Here is a 15,731-nt window from a genome sequence, read left to right on the forward strand (position 1 = left end):
GGGGGGGGTAAAGTGTAGCGGTTCTGCATGCAAAATGTGTTTGGTAAAATTATTATGCATATTAGATAGATAGATAAAGAAGTGTATTTTAAAGCCGAATATACGACCATGAAGATAGTAAAATAACATAAATGAAAGGCACAAATAACATAAACTTCGATCAGCAATCATCATAAAACACATAAATGAAACACTACATTAATCCAATAATAGTACTTAATACTTGGAAAAATGGTCATAAAAAAAACTCATAAAAACACTTAACACTTGGAAAAAACACTTAAGTGAAACATTACATTTACTTTATACTGGGATTTTTTTTTTTTTTTTTTTTATTTTTTTTTTTTTTTTTAGTTAACAAAATTTCCAGATACCTCACTATTCTTCTGTAATTTTTTAGTAGCCATACACCTAGAAAGAATTGTTTTCTGACTTCAAACTATCCAAATACTTCACCACCTCCACCCTCCTTATATGCAAATACGCCCAAATTATATATTTCCCCTCACTTGTCTTTGTCTTGTCTCGCGCTAAGCTGAAAAAAAAAAAACTAACGAAGAAACCGGTTTCTTCTCGAGTTTTACACAGCGTAAACTTGAGTGAGTTTCCCATAATACACAAGTACCAAAACTCCTTTCCCCTACGAAAAAAAAAAAAAAAAACTCAAATAAAATTGTCAAATTTGTAAACCCTTATTTTCCACGGGGGGGGGGGGGCTATTTACCGGGGTAAAGTATTTAGACAGTTTGAAGTCAGAACTATTCTTTCTAGGTATGGCCACTAAAAAATTACAGAAGAATAGCGAGGTATCTGTAAATTTTGTTAACTAAAAAAAAAAAAAATCCCGGAGTAAAGTAAATGTAATGCTTCATTTAAGTGGTTTTTCCAAGTATTAAGTGTTTTTTTATGACCGTTTTTCCAAGTATTAAGTACTATTATTAGATTAATGTAGTATTTCATTTAAGTGTTTTATGATGATGGGAGTTCAAAGTTTATGTTATTTCTGCCTTTCATTTATGTTATTTTACTATGTTCATGGCCGTATATTTGGCTTTGAAATACACTTCTCTATCTATCTATCTGATATGCAGAGTAATTGTGCCAAACACATTTTGCATGCAGACCCCCTATACTTTACCCCCCCCCCCAATATGCCAATCTATAGCTCAAATTCAGTTCTAAAGTAACGAAAAAACTGGCGAGTTGTCGAATTTTACACAGCGTAAGCGTGAGTGAGTGGCGCATAATACACAAGTACCGAAATTCCTTCCCCCTACGGAAATAAAAAAAAAATAAAATTCTCAAATTTGGAAAGCCTTATTTTCCACGGGGGGGGGGGTATTTATTGGAGGGGTATTATCCGCGGGGGGGGGGGTAAGCGCCGGCCACCCTTGATTTACTTTTTCGCCGTTCCTTGGAAAGGGTCTTGCTTTTATTTATTTTAGTGTATTTTTTTTATTCTCAAATTTTTGCAATGAGGATGGTCGAGCGGAGGTCTTGGCCGACATATCTGCAATGTATTTTCATTTTCACTGGCTGTAAATATCCCTGTTTTTTGTTCTTTTCGATTTTTCTTTCTCATCTTTTCATACCGTACCCAAATTCGATTCTTAGGAGGGGTGGGGGCGTTAAGATTAGGATTATGGATCAAGATTTTGCTTTTAAATTATGATTATGGATTAAGGTTAAGATTGTAGATTAATCTCAAAACGTTAAAACAGTGTTGGCCTACCTGTTATCTATTCTCGCGGGTTTGATTTTGGGCCACCGTTCTTTTTCATTGTTAATTATTATTTAACCTCTGCCACAGTGGCGACCAGTCTGTCACCGTTCCCCGCCTAATCCGAATAATTACAGGGCACGGCGATCCGCCGTGCCCAGTAATTTTTTATCAGTTTCTTATCTTATTAATTAAAAAAACTTTTTCCACAAAATAAGTTTTTCAAAGAAAAGTAAAGAACTCCATTAAACACAAAATGAGCAAAAATAAAATCAAATAATCTACCAAGCGTAAAAATACCACAAATCAGCATCAATAAATAAATGAAACCCAAAAAGAACAGAAATAACAATAAATAACCGAGTCAAACTCAAAATGAGCAGAATTAACATAAGTTGGGCGCAAAACCCCTATGCCTTCCCAAGGCCAGAACAAAATTTGCATTTTACTGAAAAAAATATAATTGTTTTTACTTTTATAACTTTAATAAATCAAGTAATATTAACATTTTGATTACTAAATATCAGTATATGTTTATTAAACTGACAATGCACATTCATTTGTATTTTCTCAGTAAAGTGCAAATTTTTTTCATAGTGTAAAGTGACATAGTCTTTTCAGGGAAAAAGAAAAAAATACTTTAAATCTTTTCGTTTTTTAAGACTTTATATTTTGGCCTGCTATTTGTATGCTGGAGAAAAATTTTCAGAAAATTTTAACAACATACAGACTTTTAAAAATCTGGACACAAATAGTACTGTTTAATTCAATTTCATACCTCCTCTAGTTGACCTGAAATGGAAAACTTGATACAATTCGCAAAATAAATCTGTTTACTTCCTTTGATAACTTGGATAAACTTACGCTATTTTGATTTGGTTAAATTTTAAGAGCAGAAGTAGCCCCGAAAGTTTGAATATAATACCCTCAGTCGTTCTTGGGATACTGCTGAGATGTCTTATTGGGTATTAGCATTAACACAATGCATTTTGATTTAATCTTAAGGCAACATTTGGTTTTTAAACATAATGGGCAAATGGGAGGGTGGGTGTGGGAGGGCGGGAGGGGGATTAGATGCCATCTAATCACTTTCGACTATAAAAAGGGCATCAGCCCTTTTTATTTTCAATCGAATGAGCCTTTTTCGAAGTTACCATGACAACTCCTTCGATACGAAGTGCCCTGGTCTAAACAACAACCACAACAAAAAATAATACATTATACCCACTTCGATTTTTAGTATAAAAATGTCAAGCCTTCCAATCACTTTCGACTATTAAAAAGGGCACTAAGCCTTTCGATTTTTAATCGAATGAGCCCTTTTTGAAACGACAACGCTTTCTATTAACACCTTATATACCCCCAGGGCATAAATTGCAACACTTACCCTAAGGTCTGTAAGGGTGGTTGTCATCCTCTAAGACCTTATTTCCAGAACTTTTTACGTTAAACAAACTGGCTATAACAAAATTTTGATTGGATGTGCTTGGGGAAATGGTGGGCATGAGAGGGACGGTAGTCCCTCTCCAATCACTTTTAACTATTAAAAATGGCCCTAGCCCTTTCAATTTGTAATCAAATGAGCCCTTTTGAAGTTTCTACGACAAAACTTTCAATAAAAATATTTTATGCCCCCAGGGCATAACTTCCAATTTTCGCCCTGTGGGCTTAGGGGTGGGTGTCATACTGATAGACGCAATTTCCAGAACTTTTAGCAACGTTAAAAAAAATGGCTATCTGAAAATTTTGATTGGATGTGTTTCGAGGAATGGGGGCTACCCTCCAATCACTTTCGACTATTACAAAGGGCACTAGCCCACTCAATTTCAGATTGAATGAGCCCCTTTTGAAGTTTTACAACAATTCTATCTATAAAAATGTTATATGCCCCCAGGGCAGAACTTACAACCTTTGCCCTTGGGGTTCTGGGGGGTTTGTCATCCTTAGATACCTAATTTCCAGAACTTTCAACTACGTTGAACAAAAGTGCTATCTCCAAACTTTGATTGAATGTTTTTGGGGAAATGGTGGGCGTAAGAGGGGGATTTATTACTCTCCACTCACTTTCGGTCCATGAAAAGAACAATTTCAGTTTCCAAGCAAATGAGCCCTTTTTGAAATTTCTACAACAACTTTCTATATAAACTTTATATGCCCCCAGGGCATAACTTACAACCCTTGCACTGAGGGCTCTGATGACGTTATCATTCTGAAAGACCTAATTTCAAGAACTTTCAACTACGTTGAACAAAATGGATGTCTCAAAATTTTGATTGGATGTGTTTGGGAAATTGGTGGGCATGAGAGGGGTGTTAGTTGCTCTGCAATCACTTTCAACTATTAAAAACGGCACTAGCCCTTTCAATTTCCAATTGAAAGAGCCCTTTTGAAGTTTCTACGACAACGCTTTCAATAAAAACCTTATATGCCCCCAAGGTATAATTTACAACCTTTGCCCTGAGGGCTGTGGGGGAGGGGAGGGTTATCATTCTTAAAGACCTAATTTCCAATTAGGCTTCCAAAATCCTTAAAGACCAACTACGTTTCAACTACGTTGAATAAAATGGCTATCTACAACAAAGATTTCTACGACAACAAAGATTTCAATAAATCCTTATATGCCCCCAGGGCATAACTTATAACCCTCGCCCTGAAAATTGTGGGAGGAGTGTCCTGCTCAAAGGTATAATTTCCTGAACTTTGAACTATGTGGAACAAAACGACTGTCTCAAAATTTTTATTGGATGTGTTTGGGTAAATGGTGGATGTGGATGGGGTGTTAGTTGCTTTCCAATCACTTCCGACTGTTAAAAAGGGCACTAGCCATTTCAATTTCCAGTCGAATGAGCCCTTTTTGAAGTTTCTATGACAACGATTTCTATAAAAACCTTATATGCCCCCTTGGCATAATTTACAATCCTTGCCCTGAGGGCTGTGGTGGTGGGGGGGGGGGGTTTCATCCTCAAAGACCTAATTTCCGGAGCTTAAAACTACGTTGAATAAAATGGCTATCTCAAAGTTTTGATTAGATGTGTTTGGGGAAAAGGTGATTGTGAGAGGGGGGTTAATTGTCCTCCAATCACTTTCGACTATTAAAAAGGGCACTAGCCCTTTGAATTTCCAATCGAATGAGCCTTTTTTGAAGTTTCTACGACAACGCCTTCTAAAAAAACCTTATATGCCCTCAGGGCATAACTTACAACCCTTGTCCTGAGGGCTGTGGGGGACTGTCCTCCTCAAAAACATAATTTCTATCTGGAAATCAACTACGCTGAACAAAATGGCTATCTCAAAGTTTTGATTACATGTGTTTGGGGAAAGGTGAGCGTGAGAGGGGGGTTAGTTGTCCTCCAATCACTTTCGACTATTAAAAAGGGCACTAGCCCTTGGATTTCCAATCGAATGAGCCTTTTTTGAAGTTTTTACGACAACGCTTTCAATAAAAACCTTATATGCCCCCAGGGCATAACTTACAACCCTTGCCCTGAGGGCTGTGGGGGACCTTCCTCCTCAAAAACATAATTTCTATCTGGAAATCAACTACGCTGAACAAAATGGCTATCTCAAAATTTTGTTGGGTGGTGTTTGGGGGAATGAGGGGCTGGCGGGGGGGGGCACTAGTTGCCCTCCAATCACTTTCGACTGTTAAAAAGGGCACTAGGCACTCCAATTTCTAATTGAATGAGCCACTCCAATTTTCAATTGGGCGTGGAAGGGTGTTAGTCGCCTTCCAATCAATTTCGACTATTAAAAAGGGCACTAGCCACTCCAATTTCCAATTGAATGAGCCCTTTTCGAAGTTTCTACGACAACTTCTTCGATACGAAGTGTCCTGCTCTAAAGGAACAAATTAATAAAAATACATTGTGCCAACATCGTTCTTATATGCCCCCAGGGCATAACTTAAAACCCTTGCCCTGAGGGTTGTGGGGGAGTGTCCTCCTCAAAAACATATTTTCTATCTAGAAATCAACTACGCTGAACAAAATGGCTATCTCAAAATTTTGATTGGATGTGTTTGGGGGAATGATGGGCGTAGGGGAGGGGGGGGCTTGTTGCCCTCTAATTACTTTCTACTATTAAAAAGGCCACTAGCCACTCCAATTTCCAATTGAATGAGGGCTTTTTGAAGTTTCTACGACAACTTCTTCGATACGAAGTGCCCTGCTCTAAAGGAACAAATTAATAAAAATACATTGTGCCAACATCGTTTTTATATGCCCCAAGGGAAAAACTTAAAACCCTTGCCCTGAGGGTTGTGGGGGAGTGTCTTCCTCAAAAACATTTTTTCTATCTGGAAATCAACTATGCTGAACAAAATGGTTATCTCAAAATTTTGATTGGATGTATTTGGGGGAATGCTGGGCGTGGGGGTGGGGGGGGGGGGCTAGTTGCCGTCCATTCACTTTCGACTATTAAAAAGGGCACTAGCCGCTCCAATTTTCAATTGAATGAGTCCTTTTCCTAGTTACAACGACAAATCCTTCGATAGGATTTGCCCTGGTATGGAAAAAAAAAAAAAAAAAAAAAAATAATATATTGTGCCAAAATCGTTTTTTTACTTAGGCAGCGCGATCGCGCTGCCTATGATTTTTACAACACTTTTCTATATAAACCTTATATGCCGCCAGGGTATAATTTACAACCCTTGCACTGAGGGCTCTGAGGGGGTTGTGAGGGGGTAGCCCTTTCAATTTCCAATTGAATGAGCCCTTTTTGAAGTTTCTACGACAACGCGGTCTATAAGAATCTTATAGGCCTATTCCCCCAGGGCATAACTTACATCCCTTGCCCCGAGGGTTGTGGGGGAGTGTCCTCCTAAAAAACATATTTTCTATCTGGAAACCAACTATGCTGAAAAATGGCTATCTCAAAATTTTGATTGAATGTGTTTGGGGAAATGATGGGCGTGGGGGGGGGGCTAGTTGCCCTCCAATCACTTTCGACTATTAAAAAGGGCACTAGCCCTTTGAATTTCCAATCGAATGAGCCTTTTTTGAAGTTTCTACGACATTGGCTTCTATAAAAACCTTATATGCCCCCAGGGCATAACTTAGAGCCCTTGCCCTGAAGGCTGCTGGGGAGTTTCCTCCTCAATAACATAATTTCTATCGGGAAATCAACTACGCTGAACAAATTGGCCATTTAAAATTTTTGATTGGACATGTTTCGGGAAATTGTGGGCGTGGAAGGGTTTTCATTTGCCTTCCAATCACTTTCGACTATTAAAAAGGGCACAAGCCACTCCAATTTCCAATTGAATGAACCCTTTTTGAAGTTTCTACGACAACTTCTTCGATACGAAGTACCCTGCTCTAAAGGAAAAAAATAAATAATAAATAATACATTTTGCCAACATCGGTCTTACGTGCCCTCAGGGCATAACTTAAAACCCTTGCCAAGTGGTTTTTGGGGGAGTGTACTCCTCAGAAAATAATTTCTCTTTGGAAAGCAACTACGCTGAACAAAATAGCTATCTCAATAGTTTGATTTAATGGTTTTGGGGGAATGAGAGGCGTGGGGGGGGGGGCTAGTTGTCCTCCAATCACTTTCGACCAATAAAAATGGCACTAGCCACTCCAATTTCAAATCGAATGAGCCGTTTTCGAAGTTTCTACGACAACTCCTTCAATACGAAGTGCCCGGGTATGGAAAAAAAATACATTGTGCCAACATCATTCTTTACTTAGGCAGCGCTATTGCGCTGCCTATGATATGCATATATAATGGAGCTACATTATATGATGGTTTTTAATTTTTGGTGCCCACCCTGTGGCTCAGTGCCACAGGTTTAATTACAGACTGCTCTTCTTTTTATAATGAACTACTTGTATTTTTGTATGATTGCTATATTCTCTTTCGTTTTCTGATGCATTCTGATGCGTTGAATGATTGTTTCTAAAACGATAAAACATAGGTGGCCAATCTGTGGCCTACAGATCGAACAAGACTTTCCTTAATTTTATTTTGACGTTCCTCGTTTTTTTTTAAACAATTCAAGAATTCTTTAAATTTCTACAATTTTAAGAATTTTTTTCAACAGTTTAAGAATTCAAATGGACGTAAGAATTCAAATGGACAGGAAAGAGTGAAGACGAGTAACTAAAATTAGAAATTTGAATTCAGTTTAGAATATTAGGCAATTCAGTTTATTTGACAAAAATATCTTGAAAAAAAAATATAAAAATAATGGCAGTCAACTATCATTGTTTTAACCAATTAGAGGCTATATTTGATTTTCCCGTGGATTATTTTTAAATTTTCTCAGGTTTGAATTGGTTTATTTACAATTTTGGGGGTTTATAACATTAAATAACTTTGTTTTTTATTCAGCTTTGATCATAAATTCGTTATGATTTTTATTATTTTTTTTTGTTTTGTTCGTTTTACTTTATATTAGTTCTAAGGTGTTTGAGCTCTTCCACGATATTCTGTCTTGAACTTCCGATTTGGCTTTAATTGATTTGAGTTTGAAAAATTCGCCTCAAAGTGCTGCGACTGAAAGTGCTGTTTCTTGCCATGCTCTTATCAAAGCATTTCGCGATGCGCCATTGTTAGTATTTTGTGTCATTTTCGTCTAGCTTATTTTTTCTTTTTCTTTTTTTTATTTTTTACTCCGCTTTTATTTTTTTAAATGGGTAGTAAAAATATAATTACTGTATTATTTATTTTTCGTTCGTTATTTATTCTTCATTTGTGTATGCGTTCGATTCGACACTCATTGTTTATATCGTGCCCGTACTCGGAGGGTAGGGGATTGTCCCTATCCTCCAAAATATTTTTCTTTGTGATTTCCCAATAATTTCCTGTTTTTTCGTCTAATTGGACAATTTTTCTTATGACCCCCCCCCGCAAAAAAAACCTGCTTCATTTGGTTATGACCGGTATCTTTGAAATGAAGTGTTAACTTCACAGTGGGGGCACCCATTCGGAAAAAAGTGGGTGCTCCCTTGGAGACTACCTATATGATTTTCTGTGCTTTGCATCTTTAATAAATAAAAAATCACACCATTATGTATCCAACACCAAGGAAAAGCTGCTAAAACTAGTATAATATCCACAGTAAAGCCGAGGACGGACATACGAGACTTCTCAGTGATTCTTTTTCCTGCGGCTGTAAACTTCTTGGACAAGCTTAGTAAATTCAAATCCAGTTGAAAAAAGACTGAGGGGTCGTCGTCTTTCAGAAATTACGTACTAAATGAGATGATGCTTGAACTGTGCCAAGCATTGCGGAGACTGTGCCACATGTAGCAGAACGTTGCTGAGTATAATAAAACAAAGTGGGAATCCTTCAAAACCAATCATGTTTCTAGATGCTCTAGCGCGAAAAGGGCAATATGGTCTGGCCCGTACATTTGCATTTATTGCAAAAATGGTTAGGTATTTCTGCGGAGGGAGGGGGAGAGGCACAAACCTTAGAGACAAACGTAAAAAAATAGGTGAATTATTTAGAAACTTTAATTAATTGTATGGGAAATCTGAAAATCTCGAGATTTAGAGGCTCAAAAGACTCCGAGCCTCTTCTAGATCCTGTGAAGTTTTTTTGTATTAATTTGCTGGTTAAATAAATTCAAATTCAGTGGTAAAAAGATCCAGGTTCAATCAAGGAGGTACACTTGTGCCTCTTTAAAGAGGCGACCCACCACAATGTTAAGCGATTTCTGGTCCTAGTGGTCGCAGAGAGACGGCGGTGATCGCATTTTGTAGCCTAAACTCAAACTAAGAAACATGCAAAATTTCACTCCCCTCCGACTTTATCTTCATGGGGGAAAGAGGGCCGGAAGTTTTGACCCTCCCACCACAGCCCCCCTTTAACGTTGAAATTTAGAGGATAAGCTTTACTTGGACCTGGGAGCTTATCCTCAAAATTTCAGCTCAATCCGATCACTCCTTCCCTGTTTTCCAAAAACCAAATATAGCCAATTAATGTTCATCAAGTTATTTCTTTTTATCTGACACGCCTAGAGGCCACAGTTGGCATCGGATCCGGATGAATGAGGACTCGTTCGAAGTAGAATTCGACCTGTTAGAGAGAGGGAGATTTTCAGACCGAAAAAATTATCCCCCGAATTTATATTTACGAAAAACCTCGTTTTCCTAAAAGAGCCCATGTTAATTTTTCCCACCATAGCCCCCCTTTAACGTTGTCCGATCGGGCTTAAATTTAGAGGAGAAGCTTTCCTAGGGCCTGGGAGCTTATCCTCAAAATTTCAGCTAAATCCGATCACTTCTTCCCTGTTTTCCGAAACCAAATATCAAGTTATTATTTTTATGACACGCCTACAGGCCACAGTTGGCAACGGATCCGGGTGAATGAGGACTCATTCGAAGCGGAATTCAACCTGTTAGGGTTTTTTGATATTTTCAGACCAAAAAAATTATCCATCGAATTTACATTTACGAAAAACCTCGTTTTCCTATAAGAGCCCATGTTAATTTTTGAAATTTCTAAAAGCATAGTATTTCATTATTAAATTAGATCAAAATAGTCCTCTTAACCTGACAAGACTGACTGCAAGCTTCCAAAAATTCAACCTCTTTCCTAGAAGTTTCTTTTGTTGAAAAACGAAAATGTTACTTTGTATTTGCTCGCGTCGAAAATAGATTGCAGAGACTAAAAATAATTTAACAAGAGTCTCTAATGGTACAGTGGTCACTATTCCTGTCTGTCATGCGAAAGACCCGGGTTCGATTCCCCGTCAGAGTAAATTTTTTAAATATTGAATTTAAAGTAGTATCTCTTAAATTTAAAGTTTAAAAAAGAAAGTCAGTTTCTAAGAAATACAGATGAAATACACTACATACAATGGATAATGAAGTATATATATAGGTTAATAATCGAGAGACATATCACTCCTCAATTCTACAGGTTTTATCTGGGAAGTTTTTCGGTTCTAAGGTTTCATGTTCTTCCAAAAAAATGACGGTGTTCCTTTGTATTTTGTTTCAATTCTTCTGCTGCAAGATTATGAAAAGGGTGCACTAAAATATTCCCTCATTCATTTTTGCTAAAGAGGACCCTCACATGAGGAACTCAGTTGCCTTGGTGGAAAAATTCCAAAATTAGCCATTTGATGACAATCTATGAAGTGACAACGATGAGGTGGGGATGTTTTCTGTTTTTCAGTAATGTTGGGGACCTTTTAGTTTCTTTGGAACTTTAAAAAAAGTATGTTTCATAATTTAAGGAGTATTGTTCCCTGTTCCCCCTCTCCAATTAGTGCTCCTAAATCACCCGTAGAACGTAGAATAAAATTCTAATTAATGTAAAAATTTCGTTCTAGTTAACGTAAAACGAAATTTTAGATAGTTTGAATTAGGATTTAGGTTTAGGCTTCACCCCGAGCAATATAAAAAGATGTGAAAATAAGTTACCTATAACACTTCGGGAATAGACACTATCATGTTCTGATCTCCTTTGTAACACAAATTTGTTTTATTTCCTGAAAAGGGGACAGATTGAAGGGGGAGCAGCAGCCCCCTTCATTTTTTAGGATAATAACTGTTCTACCAAGTTTTATTGTTGCTTTTTACTTTCCCGTAAAAATGCTAGTTTTTTTGCTGTCAAAATTTTATAAAATTCTATTTTATTAGTAATTTTAGTTTATCTTTTTATCTTTTTCTTCTAGATTTTTTTTTTCTCTCTTAGATCGTTGGAAGGGTGCTGGAAGAATGTCATCTACGACCTTGCGAAACTGTTCTAGTTGTACAGATACAAAAACAGTGACAACCCTACCTAGAAAGAAAAATCTGTCGGATTCATTCCTTGTAACTAGAAATAACTCGAGTAAGAAAGGAGGCAAAATCGCCATCAGTTTGGTTTTGAAGCTGAAGGAACATTCAAGGTAAAATTTGGAAGAATCTTGTAGGTATGGGTACGTTAGTAACTCTATGAGCACATGGACAAGGAAAGAGAGGTCTCCCCCTCAGATTGGTCAGAGGACCCCCCACTGCTCAAGAATGGTTGGATGATTTTAGCCTAAAATTGTGCTTTTCCATGCCTTACACCTCTCTCTACATCCAGAAAGAAAATCTTTTGACCCTCCCATGTACTTCGCAGATAGATTATTAGTTCTATACCCACCTGCACACATCTTCCAATTCTAAAGGCTGGGCAGATTAGCAAGTTCTAGTTCAAAATTGTACTTTTTCGGTTTATGACCTACTTCGTCTTCCAAGAAACACTTTGTACAGCAGTTAAGTTCATGTAAAATGTATCCATAATATGAGCTGTGCTTACCCGACGGTGATGTACCGTTATTGAGGAGGGGAGGGGGATACCTAAGGTCAATGCAGAACCAGTATGACAATAGGACGTTTTTTTAGATTTCTTACATTTTCATTTCTGAAAAGGAGCTTAATTTTTTCGTTTGTTGGTGTATATGTGGCTCAGAAATAGTTCTTTTGCACCATCGAGACGACTAAAAAGTGGTCAAAATTTGATTCAGTGAAAAATTATATTAACTAGTGATTGATAATTTGCAAGAAAAGAGAAAGTTAATTATCAAAATTGGCCTCAATAAAAAGCTCCTGGTGGCAAAAATTGACACCAGGAGGTTTTTGTAATCTTGTAGTGTAATCTTATCTATGATTGTATCGACATGGTAAAACGACAGCATTGGGTGGCCACCAGAAATTCAACATTATCCCAAGATTCACTTGTGAAAAATTCGAAGGCTTATAAAAAAATTCCAAGATGCTAAATAATAGCATGTATGCTTAGTATACTTTTTTACGATAATTTCTATTATAGAGATATACTTTTTCAAAGATGCTAAACCCAGTACCAAAGTACCGGGGGGGGGGACTAATAATCATCGTTTTATTCTTTTTTTCAAGTCATAGGGTGGCAAATCATTAATTTCACTTAAACTAAGAAATTCTGACGTGAATTAAATTCCTCCTTCCTGTTTATTCTTTGCAGCTGCTAAAATATCAGATTTCTTATACCATTGTAATTTCTGAAATTATTTTCTAAAATACGTAATAGCATAATTATCGTGTTATTGTTTAGTTTTGAGTCACATTTTCGTTTGCAATTCAATATGATTTGGGCTGTTTTTTGTTTCATGGCTTTTTCTTAGCTCTTTGGATTCATTTGTCATCATGTGTAATTTTGCACGTCTCATAGATACTAATAATCAATTCCTCTTTCCTGTTTATTTTCCACACTCATACATGCTAAACTAACACGTTCCTTCATTCCATGTAATCTTGCTTTGTTTTGTAACCGCAAATGTCGATATACAACATTTTGTTTACAACTGGAAGTGATTTTTGCTGTTTCTTACTCCATACCTTATTTTAGCTGTTCACAGTCATTTTGTCGTCTTTTGTAATATTGCAGGTGTCATAGAAACTAAAAACGATACGACCACTCCTGGGTGGAAAATTATGTAATTTATACTCTTGAAACGTGATCATAAATATGACATCACTCATATGAATTGTTTTCAGAATTAAGGCTCTGTTTTCAAAATATATATATATATATATATATATATATATATATATATATATATATATATATATATATATATATATATATATATATATATATATATATATATATATATATATATATATATATATATATAGTGTGTGTAAAAATGATCTGGATAGGTCGAGAAGTTGAGAAGAGTCGTTAGAGCCTTAATTTTGAAAACAATTCATATGAGTGATGTCATATTTATGATCACGTTTCAAGAGTATAAATTACATAATTTTCGACCCAGGAGTGGTCGTATCGTTTTTAGTTTCTATTCTATGACACCTGCAATATTACAAAAGACGACAAATGACTGTGAACAGCTAAAATAAGGTATGGAGTAAGAAACAGCAAAAATCACTTCCAATTGTAAACGAAAATGTTGTATATCGACATTTGCGGTTACAAAACAAAGCAAGATTACATGGAATGAAGGAACGTGTTAGTTTAGCATGTATGAGTGTGGAAAATAAACAGGAGAGAGGAACTGATTTTAGTATCTATGACACGTGCAAAATTACACAAAATGACAAATGAATCCGAAGAAAAAAGCAAGGAACAAGAAACAGCACAAATCATACTGAATTGCAAACGAAAATGTGACTCAAAACTAAACAATAACACGATAATTATGCTATTCCCTATTTTAGAAAATAATTTCAGAAATTACAATGGTATAAGAAATCTGATATTTTAGCAGCTGCAAAGAATAAACAGGAAGGAGGAATTTAATTCACGTCAGAATTTCTTAGGGAGTATACAGGGAGTATAGGGAGTATACAAAATATTATAACGAAATTACAGGAACGAAGCGTTTAATGAAAAACAATTTTAGAAGTGGTAAAAATAAGACGCGTATTCCAACTTCAATAAGTATTTTAAATACATTTACACAGAAAACCTTATATATATATATATATATATATATATATATATATATATATATATATATATATATATATATATATATATATATATATATATATATATATATATATATATATATATATATATATATATATATATATGAAATGAAAAACAATTTAAAAAAAAAAAAAAAAAAAAAAAACAATATTAATGAAAAACAATTTTGGAAGTGGTAAAAATAAGACACGTATTCCAACTTCAATAAGTATTTTAGATACATTTACACAGAAATTTGAAACTTACGAACATTAGATCAAATATATATATATATATATATATATATATATATATATATATATATATATATATATATATATATATATATATATATATATATATATATATATATATATTTATGTAATTAGTCTATTTGATCTAATGTTCGTAAGTTTCAAATTTCTGTGTAAATGTATCTAAAATACTTATTGAAGTTGGAATACGTGTCTTATTTTTACCACTTCCAAAATTGTTTTTCATTAATATTGTTTTTTTTTGTAACGAAATTACAGGAACGAAGCGTTTAATGAAAAACAATTTTGGAAGTGGTAAAAATAAGACACGTATTCCAACTTCAATAAGTATTTTAGATACATTTACACAGAAATTTGAAACTTACGAACATTAGATCAAATATATATATATATATATATATATATATATATATATATATATATATATATATATATATATATATATATATATATATATATATCAATTCACGAAAAAGGTTAAGCTTTGAAAAATCATTTTACCAAAAAAGTAGGGACTTCACTTACAGCGCCAATGTTTTATATATTTTGGTTGATCTTTTAGCTATAGTAAATATATTTTTCATTGCATCTTTACTTAATGAATGGGCAATAAAAATGGCAAATTTCTTTTTTGCGCAGGATCTCTTTTTTTGTTTTTTCTTTCTTTTGTGCTTTTTGTGCTGATATCCTTCTGTGCTTTCTTTTTTGTGTAGGATGTCCACTGTAAATGCAGTGGAGTAATTTTGTCCAAATCCTGAGGGGGGGGGGGGGGTCAAAGTTGTAGCCAATTTTTCCAAAGTAAGTGAAAATAAACACGATAAATAAAAAATGAGCCATATAGTACCATAAAGGCAAATATATCAAACAGTTCGTGGTAACGAACTATAAGTAAGGAGCGACTCGGCTCAATAGTAACCGAAACTCTAATTAACGGGGTTTTGATACGAATATACACATCAAAAGAATCAGATTTTAATCCTAATTTCAAATATATATGTTCCAAGTTTAGTCCTACCCATCAAAAGTTACGCGCCTGAGAAAATTTGACTGATTTTCGAAAAAAGGGGGAAAGACCCCCTAAAAGTTATTGAACAATAATGAAAATCACACCATTAGATTCAGCGTATCAGAGAACCCTAATGTAGAGGTTACAAGCTCCTATATGCACAAATGTGGATTTCTTTATTTTTTGCAAGAAGAAAGATCACGCATGGGTGTTTATGTGTTTTTTTGTTGTTTTTTCCTCAGGGGTGATCGTATTGACCCAGTGGTCCTAGAATATCATGGGAGGGCTCATTGGAACGGAAATTAAAAGTTCTAATGGCATTTTCAAGTGACCAAA

The 15,731-nt window shown here is 35.2% G+C and overlaps 1 protein-coding gene across 1 annotated transcript in view; it reads left to right on the forward strand.

Annotated features, from left to right (window-relative positions):
* Nucleotides 1-15,731, forward strand: part of LOC148952618 (follistatin-related protein 5-like) — a 166,429-nt gene that overhangs the window by 50,164 nt on the left and 100,534 nt on the right. Inside the window, exon 5 of the mRNA XM_089089238.1 lies at nt 11,373-11,568. Coding sequence (XP_088945364.1) covers nt 11,373-11,568 — 196 coding nt within the window. The remainder of the gene's footprint in view (nt 1-11,372; nt 11,569-15,731) is intronic.

This window comes from Artemia sp. Qi Xiang Cuo, chromosome 5 (genome assembly GCF_049724085.1).
Source record: "Artemia sp. Qi Xiang Cuo chromosome 5, ASM4972408v1, whole genome shotgun sequence".
Classification (NCBI taxonomy): Eukaryota; Metazoa; Arthropoda; class Branchiopoda; order Anostraca; family Artemiidae; genus Artemia; species Artemia sp. Qi Xiang Cuo.